Below are 13,551 nucleotides of genomic sequence, written 5' to 3'. Positions count from 1 at the left end.
TGTACAGGACCAATTGCAGGGTCTCCGGTTGATTCATTACATCACCTGTTATATTGATGCATTCTAAATCTTTTATTGACATTTATGGCATAGCATATTTTCTGAGTTTTGATAAGAATTGTGATTTGAAATATTTGAAGATTATATGTATATTATATACTATTTTTCTGGAAAAGTATACAGGTTTTACAGCGAGGGGTTAGAAATGTTTTAATTGAATTGTTTTAGAAAAGCTTTGGTTTTACTGACCCACTCTATTTTGTTTTGCGCCTCTCCTGGTTCTAGTTAGCAGCGTTGGTGGCCCACGAGGATCCCCACGGCGTACTGACAGACTATATAAATGTAGGACTCACCTGCGGGTGTTGTAATCTAGTTATGGTGCGGGTGTTGTAATCTAGTTATGGTCCTACTTGACTGCACTTAGTTCTTAGGCTCTGAATATGTGTGTTTCACACTTAAACTTATTCTAGCATGTTACTTGGTTATTACTGCTAACATTTGGTTTTTATTATTCATATGTTCTTATCTATTGCTTCCGCGTCGCACTTTTGGTTACGTCACGCCCATGTGACGGCCAGCACGCCTTGATTCTAGGATCGGGGCGTGTCATTAATTGTTAATTGCATGCATAGATGTTGCTCAAAAGAACTTGTTTTTCATAATTTTTCCTTCAATCCCCGTCTTGAAAACAACACCTCCATAGTAACCAAAACCCTTACTTTCAATGTAAAAGTAGTCATTACTTCAAATGCTGCATCCGAGCATAGTGGGAGGAGTATTGATACATGTATATATAGGTGTCACCTTTGTATCAATAACTGCCCTGCTATACTCCAAAAAATACTACATGTCTCTATTGTCTCAAATCATCAAATGTTTGTTTGCATGCAACCCCCATTGGAACTGAGTAGGCAAGAGTTACCTTATCAATACCACTAGACGCGATATTAGAAACAATCTCCACAAACTCCCTGAATTTTATGGGATTAGACACAACAACTCCTTTTTCTTCACCGCTTATGTACTCTTTTCATTATTTGATGTATCCCACCTCCTAATATGACAAACCATTACAGGTACTTCCCCATGTTATGTTGCACAAACATGTAATTACATATAACATACTTGCAATCAGAACTAGTGAACATTCCCGCTTATTATATTGCACATAACAAGAAAAGTTTTCCAAATTTTTGCACTTTAACACTTGGAACAGAAATTGGAACATACATAGTATTTAGCACATAAAAAATCAAGTTTTTCCACAACCCATAGCCTCAACATGAAACACAAACTCTAATTGAACTTCTAAATCATTGATATAGGAACATGGAATTAAACACGCTACCTTAGGGCCTCCAAAATCGAGCAGATGCCTAGGGTGCCAAATATGCCTGCCAAAGCTTCAATCGCCGGAAAAAATGAAACTTTTCAGCAAAAATCAGAAAATATGGTACAAAAGTGTTATCTTTAAGGATGGAAGACCCCGACCTCAACTTAATCTAGAAACCCCGACCTCAATCTTCTGAGCTCTTTCTCAACATCACTATGTACAAAATTAGAGCTCCCTCAACCTAAAACCCCTGACCTCTCTTTGGAGATCTCTCTCGACTTCCCTCTCTTTGAAACCTCTCTTCCAAGCTTTCTCTCAACTTCCCTCTCTTCGAAATCAGAGCTTAGATATTTGAGCTCAACCCAAAAACCCAAAGCTCACAACTCTCTCTCTACATCCCTTTCTCGACCCAAAAAATTAGAGCTCACAATTATGACACAATGAGTTGTGAGTTTTTAAAACTTATATGTGGGTGTTTTCATCATTTTGCTTTAGTGCATGGTGATCATGGAGTGTGTATGACCAATTTATCCTATTTTGATCACAAGAATAAGAAAATAACCTATTTGTATCAATTTCTCTAAAAGAAATGACTCATTTCTATCAATTTCCCTTTTTATTTGAATGACGAAAAAATTAATAAATTGGTAAATTTCGATAATGAGTGGCATATATATTCAGAATGCAGTTGTTATCCATTTTCTAATATTTTAATGAAAATTTCCTCAAAAGGAAAATTAATAATAATAGAGTCCCCTGCACCTGCAGCAAAATAATTGGTGTGATACAATTACCGAGTAAGAAGAAAGAGAGAGAGAGATGGCTATAAATTGGTTTAGAGCAGTGCCCAAATTACGACATTCAGAGCCCGAATTCATCAGGTCACACGCATTCTCACTCTCTTTCTCACCTACCAAAAGGGCTTTCTCTGGAAGTGGAAGAATAGCAACAGCTTTATCATCTTCTTCTTCTTCAATGTCCTACGAAAAGGAGCTCGCTGCTGCCAAAAAGGCTGCCTCACTCGCTGCTCTCCTCTGCCAGGCAATACTCTCTCTCTCTGATTTCATCACTTTTTGTTTGAGAGTTGACTTTAAGAATGGAAACCCAGAGCATAAATTGTCGATTGAGTCCGCTTCGAATTCGGAGCATGATAATGTAATTTGCGACCAACTCAGAATGCAAAACATTTGTTTGAGCAAAACCCATGTCGTGAATTTGCCAATTCTTTTGCCATTTAAGCATTTATTGGACAATGAATCCGCCGTTGTATTTGTTTACCATCTCCAAGAAACAGAAAGCTTGTATTTCAACCCAGATTGCTCATTAAGTAGACCCATGGCCAATGTATGAATGTGTATACAAGTGAGTATGTGACTCATGTCTATACAACTCTGAGGAATAAAAGAGAGGATCTTTGATGTGAACACCACTATAATTCAAGTGTGATATACTATATGATTTTATAAGGAGCTCCTGGCGAGAAATATTCCTTTTCTAAAGTCATATGAAGGGCAAATTGAGAAATATATAATCCCGTCTTATAGCCTTATAATGTCTGTTGTCGTATGAAAATTGTTTCCCTTTGGCTTACGATTTGTGAGTTAGCACTGAGCACTGAAATTATCATTGTTATTTTCATTTCTACTACGCTTGTAGCAATATAATCTGTCATCCCAAGTTGACTTCAGTTATTGGTTTTCTCTGCTTCAGAAGGTGCAAAAGGCCCTATTGCAGTCAGATGTTCATTCAAAATCAGATAAAAGTCCAGTTACAGTGGCGGATTACGGTATGTTTACAAACTCTTTTGTTGATGATCGTCTTTTACACTTGATCTGTTTAGATATATATATATATATATATATATATTGTTTTTTCTTTTTCTTTTGGGGGTGTTTTATAATGAATCACAGTCATCTGCAGTTTGCTTTGAAGCTATCTTGTAGCTCCACACTATGCTTTTAGTATTGCACAACTTTCTACTAATTCTCTTTTTGAAGAAAAGAAGTTTAATTATTTTGTATTACTAAATTGTCACTGCTGGCAAGATTCAAATCCATCGACTACTGCTGCTCCCCCGCCCTCCACCACTTGAACTAATATGTTAGGGAATTCGGTTTTCATTAGATGTTTCTCGAAAATAGAAAAAGAAAAGTTCTGCTCATATTTTCTTGCATATAGATAATATCCTAGGTTAAGCAGTTGATATTCCCTCCTTAGGAAGTGGCAAGGTTTTGCTGAATTATTTGATACTAGGTTTTCTTGCCTGGCTTATAAATCTGTCAGCCTGTATTTCTTTGACCAACATTTTAATGTGAAATATATATCTGGTCCCGAACCATTAATGGAAAACAAAGATAAATTGTTCATCACGTTGTTATAATATTTTAAGAAGAAAGTAATTACTTGTGAATAATGAAATGAAATATGTGCCATCTTGTTAATATGCATTGAGAAAGTAAACGTTGCAATACTACTTGGCTGGAAGTAAAGTTTCGCTGGCAAACAAATCTTTACATAATGGAATTTTTGTTCATGACTGAAGACCATAAATTCTGCACAATTATCCACAATGTTGGTTAACCAATCATTGACATTTCAGATGTTGTTGAGTCTAGAGACTCCAATGAGTCTCTCTTACCAAAAGAACTGAAAAGTTACTTTCTTGTTACTTAGATTTTATTGTGGAAAATATTTGAAACAGCAGATTTCTTACAATTAACTATAAGTAAATATAAAAGGTTGGACACAGTATGCATTTAGAAAATTTTCTTTAATATGTTGGCCTCAAGAATGCTTTTAAGTCACTGTAGAATTTTAATTATCCATTGTACTGAACTCCAACATCTTGCTTACTGGTTTTAACCATAGAAAGTAGCAAAAGATTTAGATCATTATTTGATGCCAATGAACCTGATACGAACTTCAATATATGGTCCACCTTGAATAATATTAGTACATACCAATACTTGTATTATCTTTTATCCATTGAAGAATTTTGGAAATGAAGAAGATGCCAAATGAGTGGCAAAAAAGCAATTTGGTGCCTATGTACAAGAATAAGAGCGACATACAAAATTGCATGAACAATAGGGTATTAAGTTAATGAATCATACAATGAAGCTTTGGGAGAGAGTAATTGAGCATTGACTGAGGCAAGACACACGGTTCTCAAACAATCAATTCGGGTTCATGCCAGGGCGCTCAACTATGAAGGCAATTTATCTCATATGAAAATCGATGGAAGGATATAGAGATGTGCAAAAGGATTTGCACATGGTCTTTATAGATTTGGAAAAAGCCTATGATAGTATCTTAAGAGAAATTTGTTGGAGGATTCTAGAGAAGAAAGGAGTGTGAGTAGCATATATCCAATCAATAAAGGACTTGTATGATGGAGCAAGGACTACAGTAAGAATTCATGAAGGACAAACTGAAAGCTTTCCCATAACCATAGGGTTACACCAAGGCTCACCTTTAAGTCCTTTCCTTTTTGCGTTGATTATGGACGAGTTAATGGGACGTATTCAAGATGATATCCCTTGGTGCATGCTTTTCATAGATGATATAGTATTGATAGATGAAATGCTTGAGGGAGTAATGTGAAACTTAATTTTTGGCGGGAAGTGTTGGAATCCAAAGGTCTTTGCCTAAGTAGGTCAAAAACAGAATATATGGAGTGCAAGTTTAGTAGGAATGGGGGTCCAAATGAAATAGGGTTGAGGATTGTAGATCATGAAGTACTAAAGAGTGTATCTTGCAAAAGAATGGAGAATTTGATGGAGATCTCAACCATACAATACAAGCTGGATGGATGAAGTGGAAGAGTGCATCAAGTGTGTTGTTCGACCGTCATATGCCACTAAAGCTCTAGAGAAATTTTACAGGACGACAATAAGGCCAGCAATGCTTTATGGAATGAAATGTTGGGCGGTCAAGCACCAACACGCACAAAAAATGAGTGTAGTAGAGATGAGAATGTCTCGTTAGATGTGTGGGCACATGAGAAAGGGCAGGATTAAGAATCAGGATACGATGTAAAGTAGGAGTGGCCGTAGTTGAAGATAAAATGAGAGAAAATCGGTTAAGGTGGTTTGGACATGTGAAACGAAGATCTACAAATGCTTCGGTTAGAAAATGTGATTTGAGCATTAGGGAAAACGGGGTAGAAGAAGACCTAGGAAGACTTGGAAATAGACTTTAGGAAAAGATATGAAGTGCTTGGAGCTAATGGAAGACTTGACGCAAAACCGAGCTCAGTAGCGTTCTAGGATTCATACAGTCGACCCCACTGAGTGGAATAAAGCTTTGTTGTTGTACGGATTATGGATTGCGGGTTCAATACTTGCATCATGGGTATTCTCCTTGCTCTTTGTATAGTGACCATTGAAGTCTGGTTGTGCTTTGTGGCCAAGAGTTTCAAATGTCTAGATATATGAATAGATGACGAGAATAATTTAATGCTTGTCAAACTTACATCACCTCAAACTTTCTACCGTCTCATTAAATGTTTCCCAAAAGTAGTTTTCATTCCATTAGCTGGTATGAAAGGAAGTCAAAATTTTTTGCTATACTAGACATACATGTCTGTATAGAACGGGAGAGAAGTAAATGCAACATCTGCACAGATGTCCATTTAATTCCTTATCCTTTACTGCACTGCAAGAAATTCTATATACTTTTAAGTTTTCCTGATCTGCCTCACCATGGTTAGTGTGCTGATGGAAGGTTGATATGATGCCCTAGGAAAGACAATTTTTTGTCACACCCAGATTTTAATGGTCAGGTTGTCTGAGCCTGTCCATAAATTTTCTCTTGCACACGTGAATGGTTATTATTACTTTAAATTGGCCATGATTATATCATAATTTGTAGTATAGACACTCCATTTCATTTTTCCATGTTTCACAGTAAGCTTTTATTGTTTCTCCCCCATATTTTTTTTTGGTTTTACATTCAATCTACGCTATCCTTGAATGTTTTGAAAGTGGAGCACGTTACGTTTCTATCAAAATGACTAGGTCCCTTAATTGGATTGCCCATAAGCCCCAGTGTTTTTGTCTCCACCTAATACCAAAAGCAGATGCTTGGGATGTTTTATAATTTTTTTCCTAGAAAAGTAGAAACAGTTGTTTGACATATAATTGAAACTCTCATTGCAATTGTCATATTTCTTATTGTTTCACTGTCAACAATCATTTGTTTCTATTTATAGTTTTATATTCATGATATCTGATAATGCTTTTTAGTCTGGATGCTGAAGCTGTGATTCAGTCTTGAGAGAAAAATCACATACACTAACTCAGAAATTAGGCTGAATATGAAAGGAACTGTAACTTTTTAATTTTAAATTTTTTTTTTGTCAATATGAAAGCAACTGTGATTGACTGCCTCTTTCTTTTTATTTTATGAACCTGTGATTCCCAGGTTCACAGGCTATTGTGAGTTTGGTACTGGAAAGGGAACTTCCTTGTGAATCGTTCTCGCTTGTGGCCGAGGAGGTGAGCATGTACTATTTTGCTGATAAAGTGACATTCAGATTCTGGGTTTTTTCTCCCTTGAATTGTTAATCCTACTTCTAACTTTTAAATCTCTTTAGGACTCAGGAGATCTTCGGAAAGAAAGTGGGCAGGAAACACTAGAGCGCATAAAAAAACTTGTTAATGATACTCTTGCCAACAGTGACTTTTCCAGTGTTTCTAATTTAACCACTGAAGATGTGCTCAGAGCTATTGACAATGGGAAATCTGAAGGTGGTTCTAGCGGCCAGCACTGGGTTCTAGATCCCATAGACGGAACCAAAGGGTAAGCTTCTGAACATATTTTGAGAGATCTTGTCATCGGTAAGATGGACGTCTCTTAAGTCATTAGTTAAGAAGAATGCTTTCTAAAGGTCCATTCCATTTAAAGTTGTAATTTTTGATGATTTGGAGATGATGTGACCATTTTGTCCTGTACCCATTTCATTTCAAATTATGTGATTATCCTTCTGTCATGTCTTGCATGTATGAGGGATGCATGTAACATGAATTGATGAAGTCTATATATGGTACTTCAATATATAAGCATGCATAGTTTTTTTACTTTTGTTTATGCATATTATATGTACGGAATTATCTCAAAGCTATTAATCATTTCCTTCAACATGCCGAAGTGTCAGGCTCCTAGTGTACGACCATGCATTCTTTTAAACTAAGCTGTAATCTTTCCATTTGGAGTGCGACAGAAGTCTTTCCTTGGCTATTCCTTTATAGAACATGGTATCTTTTCCGTTAACTGATCATTTCTGATCTCCGTTTTACTTTTTCTTTTTTGATGTTTCTCAAGCACCTTTTCTTTTTAATACGGCTATTTTCATACCGTGTTCAGTTTTGAATTTGAAAATTTAGGATGAAAAGCAAACTGTCTATTTCAGATGTTATTTGGCTTCCATCACTAAGAAGCAAGTCACCATGCAGAAAAGTTTGATACATAGTAAAATTTGAAATGTGACAGACAATAGGCATTGTGATCAAGTTGGTTGTTAAGGAAGCCCCACATACGCTCACACACACACACGGGTCCAATGGTTTGAACTGTCTAAATTTACATCCCTTTTAAGAACAATAAATGCAAAAAAGAAAAAAAAGAAGAAAGTAAAATGTTAAATCATTTGACCATTTAATTGTTGTGGTTATAGCTTGTTTGTTTGACTACTCTTCCCCTCCTATGTGATACATGGGCATCTCCGCTAGACCTTATTCTGACATTCCTTTGTATTTCTCATCAAACAAATAGCATCTTCTGTTGTCCATTATCCAACACTTCAGTTTCATCTGATTTATTTGATCAAGTTTAGGTGACTAAATGATTTCAGATGTAGTTGATTTTATGTAAGATGATCCTTGAATAAAGGATTAAGAAGTGGATGGTTTGGATCATTAAATCCACTGTGGGTTGGCAGTTATTATAATTTGCTGAAATTTTATTTGGTAGGGTGCAGCTTGTTTTAGTATTAGTTTATAGTTTTCTTCTTTGATTCATTTTTTTTTTTTTGTCAAACGTTTTCTTTGATTCACTTGCTAACCTGTTTTCTGTATTGATTTAATATGCTTATGAACCTGCCATGATAAATAGCTGATTCTGCTGTAGGTTTGTTAGAGGAGATCAATATGCCATAGCATTGGGATTGCTGGATGAAGGAAAAGTTGTGTTGGGTGTCCTGGCCTGTCCAAATCTTCCTCTTGCATCCATTAGTGGCAATAATCAGCATTCTTCATATGATAAAGTTGGTTGTCTTTTCTTTGCTACAGTTGGTACCGGAACATATATGCAGCCATTGGATGGTTCGTACCCGATAAAGGTTAGCACTTATAGATAACTCATTGCATTCTTTATTTGAACAGGTTTCACAGAATTAATGTTATTACTGTGCTTCAGGTGCATGTCAGCGCTACTGAAAATCCTGAAGAAGCTTCGTTTTTCGAATCTTTTGAAGCAGCACACTCCTTGCATGACTTGTCTAGCAGCATTGCTCAGGTACTGTGTTTGTCTGTTCCCCTTAAACGATTTAGGTTGTGTGTGTTTTCTATTGAATATTGGTAGTCAAACATTATTTTGTGAATAGAAACTTGGTGTCAAAGCCTTGCCAGTTAGAATTGACAGCCAGGCAAAGTATGGAGCACTTTCCAGAGGAGATGGAGCAATATATCTTCGTTTCCCCCATAAAGGATATCGTGAAAAAATATGGGATCATGCTGCTGGGTGCATTGTCGTGACTGGTAAACTGTTATTTCTTCTCTTATTATATATCAACATAGCTCTTGGACCATGCTTTATAGAATAGCCTGTAGGCCGTGACCTCCGAGCCCTCTCAGGAGGATGAAGTTGTAAGCGTTAGGGATGAGTTTGAGTTTATAAAGTTAAGGTGTGGACCTTTGGATGCAATGCAATCATGCAAACGATATTTGGATCACACATTCCCAGAGGCTGGTATGTTTAGACATGTCATTTGAAACTCATAGTTGTGGATATGTATTGTTAGGAATTTAGATAGAAACCTTAATCCTAAGGCCTAAACCCAATATATATATCCCCACATCAGTAATGAGCAATGTATTAAAAGCATGAGGCGTGGGCGAAGCCTCACGGGACCTAAATTTTTTAATATATACACTGAACTGAGCGTACACATATATTATATTAAAAAAAAAGAAGATTATTAATCAATAATCACCCTGAGCACACACATATATTATAAATACACACACACACACACATATATATATATATAATAGAGGATGAAAAGCACAATGAGCACACATATAACAATGCACACAGACAACACACACATCGATTATATAAAAAAATAAAAATCAGAAAAAAAAAAAAGACAGAGAGACAATAGTGCAAGGAAGAGGTATGAGACGGTTAAAACCCTACCCAAAATTTGGGTGTGGGAGTCAAACAGACGCTTGGACCCCCTGAGGCACCGCCTCCGCCGCCTAGGCGGCTCCGGCGACACCTTCCGCCCACTCCCTCATAACAGAGGCAGCAATCCTCACGCCCAGCCTCAAAGGGCGCCTAGGCGCACCCTGAGGCGAGCCTTTTAAACCATTGGTTATGAGCTGAACAGAAGGGGCATTTCTCTGTTTTCAAAAAGGGATTCCTCTTGATTTTAATTTAATGCCCTTTAGTTGATCTTGTTTATCGATAGTCTCTGGTGTTATGCAAACATATAAGATGTATGCCCTTTAGTTGATCTTGTTTATCGATAGTCTCCAGTGTTATGCAAACATATAAGATGATGCTATGTGAAACATATGAACAATAAAGTAAACACGCAATACATAAACACAAAGAATTTAGCGAGGTTTGGCGAACTTTGCTTACTCCTCGTGTCTCGTGTAATCTCTCTTGAGAAATCACCTGGACTATGCACCATTTATATAGTTAATGAGGAAGCCTGGCCTATATAAAGGGCTTTAGGGGAGTTTTCTGTTGTTTAAAATGTGGTGTATTAATAAAAAGATAAGAAATAGGAGATTAGAGAAAAGGTTTTTTTTTCCCTTTTCTGTCATGAGTAGGACCGCTGCTACCCTGGGTAGATTGGTACTGGAAGTCTCTATGGATAGAAGATTAACAATTCTTCCATGGTACATTACCACTGAGTTTTGTCGTAAAAAATAAACGGTTAGATCTTGCATATAAGAATCTAATGGGTCTTGCGACCATCTGATCTTTGCATAAAACCCGTACCATTGAGTGGGACATAACAGTGTAGCCGGACCCGAAGATTAAACCATACATAACTTACCTTATGTTGGATTCAGTTAGTTTCATTCTGTATTTAGGTCAGGAAAGAAAAGATGTTTCATGAAATTACTTCATTGATTGTATATTTATCCAGTCACTTCAAAATTGCATGAGCGATCTTCTGAAAGTATTCCTCTCTTAGGAATCGTTGAGGAAAACTCTATTTTTATCCTTGTAATAGAAAAAGCTACTAATTCAAGAACAAGTTGATAGTTTTCTTGTTTTCGGGATGCAGTCTTAGGGTTTATATTTGGAAAACATTTTCTGCAATTCTGACGCTGGTTTTTGAATGAAACTTTTCAGAAGCTGGGGGTGTGGTCGCAGATGCTGCGGGGAACCCGTTGGATTTCTCAAAGGGGAAGTATCTTGATCTTGATACGGGCATAATCGTCACAAATCAGAAACTAATGCCATTACTATTGAAGGCAGTTAGAGAATCCCTCGAAGAAAAACTTTCATCTCTATGATTTTTTTATCAGGGCAATAGTAATTGGAGGATCTTCAAGGCAATGTTCCTAACAAATGTTTTCAGAAGCAATAACGTTCAGCGTTTGTATTGTGATACAGTGTTTTCTGTGTAGGATATTTGTCCTTTCACTTGCCTCATTGGTCTCCCGTATGTTTTTACATAATATTATATACGGAATTGATATCGGCCATTATGGGTATGCGTGCAATATCCTTGTGTACCCTGCCGCTTTATGGCCTGGGTCCTTGTTACAATTTCTTGGCCATCTCGCAATGTTGGGGTAATCGTATGCCACTAGTTTTAACTCATCGAGCGAGCATTGCTCGTGATTTGTGATTTGGAGTAAAATTCTTTGGTATACTTATTTTTAAAATAAAACGGGGTGACCCCGAGGGTGGCAATGTCGTACGTGTAACTCATCCATACCACTGCATGTTTTTCTATGCAAGTAATCCCAAGGAATTGTAACTAATAATAAGAAAAGAGGTTTGCATTGGTAGACTAATAATAAGAAAATGGGAAAAGTGGGAAGGTAGTTGTACATATACGAGATTATATAAACCAATCTTAGTCTATCAACAATCTCAATTGTAAAGAAAAATGATCACAATATCCATTCCAAAAGCAAACAAATAAAGAAGCTCTTCCAAGTTCCATAGTCATCCAAAACTTTCTTCTATAACCAATGGAATATCCTCCCTAAATGAACCAAGTATGTCTAAACTTGGCAACAAAGTTTCACAAAAGAAACATCATGGGCAAACATTCATGAAATGTAAAGGGATTGGGTTTGGTTAGGTTTGGCTTAGTTTTCGAACCTCCAAAACGAAACAAAACCAATAAAGTTCGGTTCGGTCTTTTTTCGGTTTTCGATTTTTTAACTTTGGTTCTGTGTTCGGTTTTTTTGAACCCACCCCCTACTACTGAGCAATTTGCCGGGTCCGAATAGTATTTTCCTGCACTTCTGACACACCTCAACCCCAATAACACAAGTTACAAGGCCATGATGTTCTGACCATCATTAAATTGACCATGTGATCCCACCAGGAGATGACATCACAAGCCAATTCAATGACATAAGCCATAGAAAGAAATTTACGATGTGCAAAAATTTGAACAAAGTGTTCATTATTTATAAAATCCAAAACTGCTATAGAGTTCACTTATCAACCTCCCACTTGGGGACACAAAATCTTGGGATTAAATCTCGTTATTATCACATCACATTAGAGCAGCTAGAAGTTTCACACAACAGTAAACATATAAAAGTGCAATGTTGTGGATAATCAAAAGTATGACCATGCAATTATTACAATAAAGATAAAACTGTAGTAAATGAAACATCACCCTAAGTCCAGAGGATGAAAGCCTAATTGCCAAGCCCACTCATTACCACCGGTGTTCTCGTTATTCTCGCTACGTCCTGAGGGGTTGACAAAACAAAAGTTAAGTGGACCAGTTTTATCTCATCAAAATCATTCCAATATACTAATCTTCGTTTTGAAATCACATGTATAGTAAAAACTACATACATAATAATACTATAATAATAACAGTCAAGATCAATTCAATCTCGCTCATCATATCAAAGAAAGTAAATCAACCACAAATAATATATATATATATATATATATATATATATATATATATTGCAAGCAGGTGGAATGCCATCTACCTGATCGATATCTACCGTCTACTAGAAAATTCTAGCCTCTACTAGGATAGGAAATGTACCTGCAATAAACCTACGGTCATAGCTAGCTATACGATATGTACGATATGTGGTGAAAATAAATCACCAAGAATCTCAAGATATCATTTAAGTTATATAAGTTGTAAGCCTCGTTGAAGACTAACGATACTAATATGCATCAACATATAAATAAATAACGTAAAACATTTAGTTTTTCGAAAAGTTCAACTTATAGGTTAGAAGAGTGTCTGTTGTCAACATGCTCCTTGTTATAATCCTTTTAGGGATAGGCATGGGACAGGTTGGGCCCAAATTTGGAAGAATCAGATGATACCCTATTTAAATTGTAATGGGGCGAGCCATGGCAGGTAAGTGGATTTTGAGTTTTGGAACAAGACTTAACTCGGCCCATTTAAAACGGGTTGGTTCCAACCCTTATTTTTTAATTTTTTTTCAAAAATACATAATTTTCATGAACTGCACTACAATGCACTACAACAACACAAATCCTCCTCAACAACCTAGATCCTCCTCGACAAGCCATCTTTGTCGATCTCAAGCCCACCGTCATCGACGAGGTCTACTATCGTTGTCACGACATCTTCATCTATCTTCGATCTCTACTATCTCTCAGGTCCCTCACAACACCTCCTGCATGAGCTTCTTGAAGACGGTGGTTGTATACGAGTTTGATTTAGATGTAGAAGAGACGTTATCAAGCTTCCCCTTTTGCTTCCACAAAGATATTGCCCAAAAATACCAACC

General features: G+C 36.6%; 1 protein-coding gene across 1 annotated transcript; it reads left to right on the top strand.

Moving 5' to 3' along the window:
* The first annotated feature begins 2,037 nt into the window (after positions 1 to 2,037).
* On the top strand, positions 2,038 to 11,286 carry LOC114826767 (3'(2'),5'-bisphosphate nucleotidase 1). Its single transcript, XM_029107537.2, has 8 exons — positions 2,038 to 2,374; positions 3,044 to 3,119; positions 6,758 to 6,831; positions 6,930 to 7,135; positions 8,462 to 8,672; positions 8,750 to 8,848; positions 8,937 to 9,090; positions 10,928 to 11,286. The coding sequence occupies exons 1-8, from the start codon at positions 2,153 to 2,155 to the stop codon at positions 11,089 to 11,091; spliced, it is 1,206 nt and encodes a 401-aa protein (XP_028963370.1). The 5' UTR covers positions 2,038 to 2,152; the 3' UTR covers positions 11,092 to 11,286.
* Positions 11,287 to 13,551: the final 2,265 nt, after the last annotated feature.

The sequence above is a fragment of the Malus domestica genome, chromosome 01, assembly GCF_042453785.1.
Source record: "Malus domestica chromosome 01, GDT2T_hap1".
NCBI classification, from domain to species: Eukaryota; Viridiplantae; Streptophyta; class Magnoliopsida; order Rosales; family Rosaceae; genus Malus; species Malus domestica.
Note: the sequence above shows the minus strand (reverse complement) of the source record. Positions and strands in the feature narration are given on the sequence as shown.

Coding starts and splice junctions, on each gene's coding strand:
- LOC114826767 (XM_029107537.2), top strand. CDS start 2,153: ATGGCTATAAATTGGTTTAGAGCAGTGCCCAAATTACGACATTCAGAG. Junction 3,120..6,757: donor AGTTACAGTGGCGGATTACG/GTATGTTTACAA, acceptor TGTGATTCCCAG/GTTCACAGGCTATTGTGAGT. Junction 8,849..8,936: donor TGTCTAGCAGCATTGCTCAG/GTACTGTGTTTG, acceptor TTTTGTGAATAG/AAACTTGGTGTCAAAGCCTT.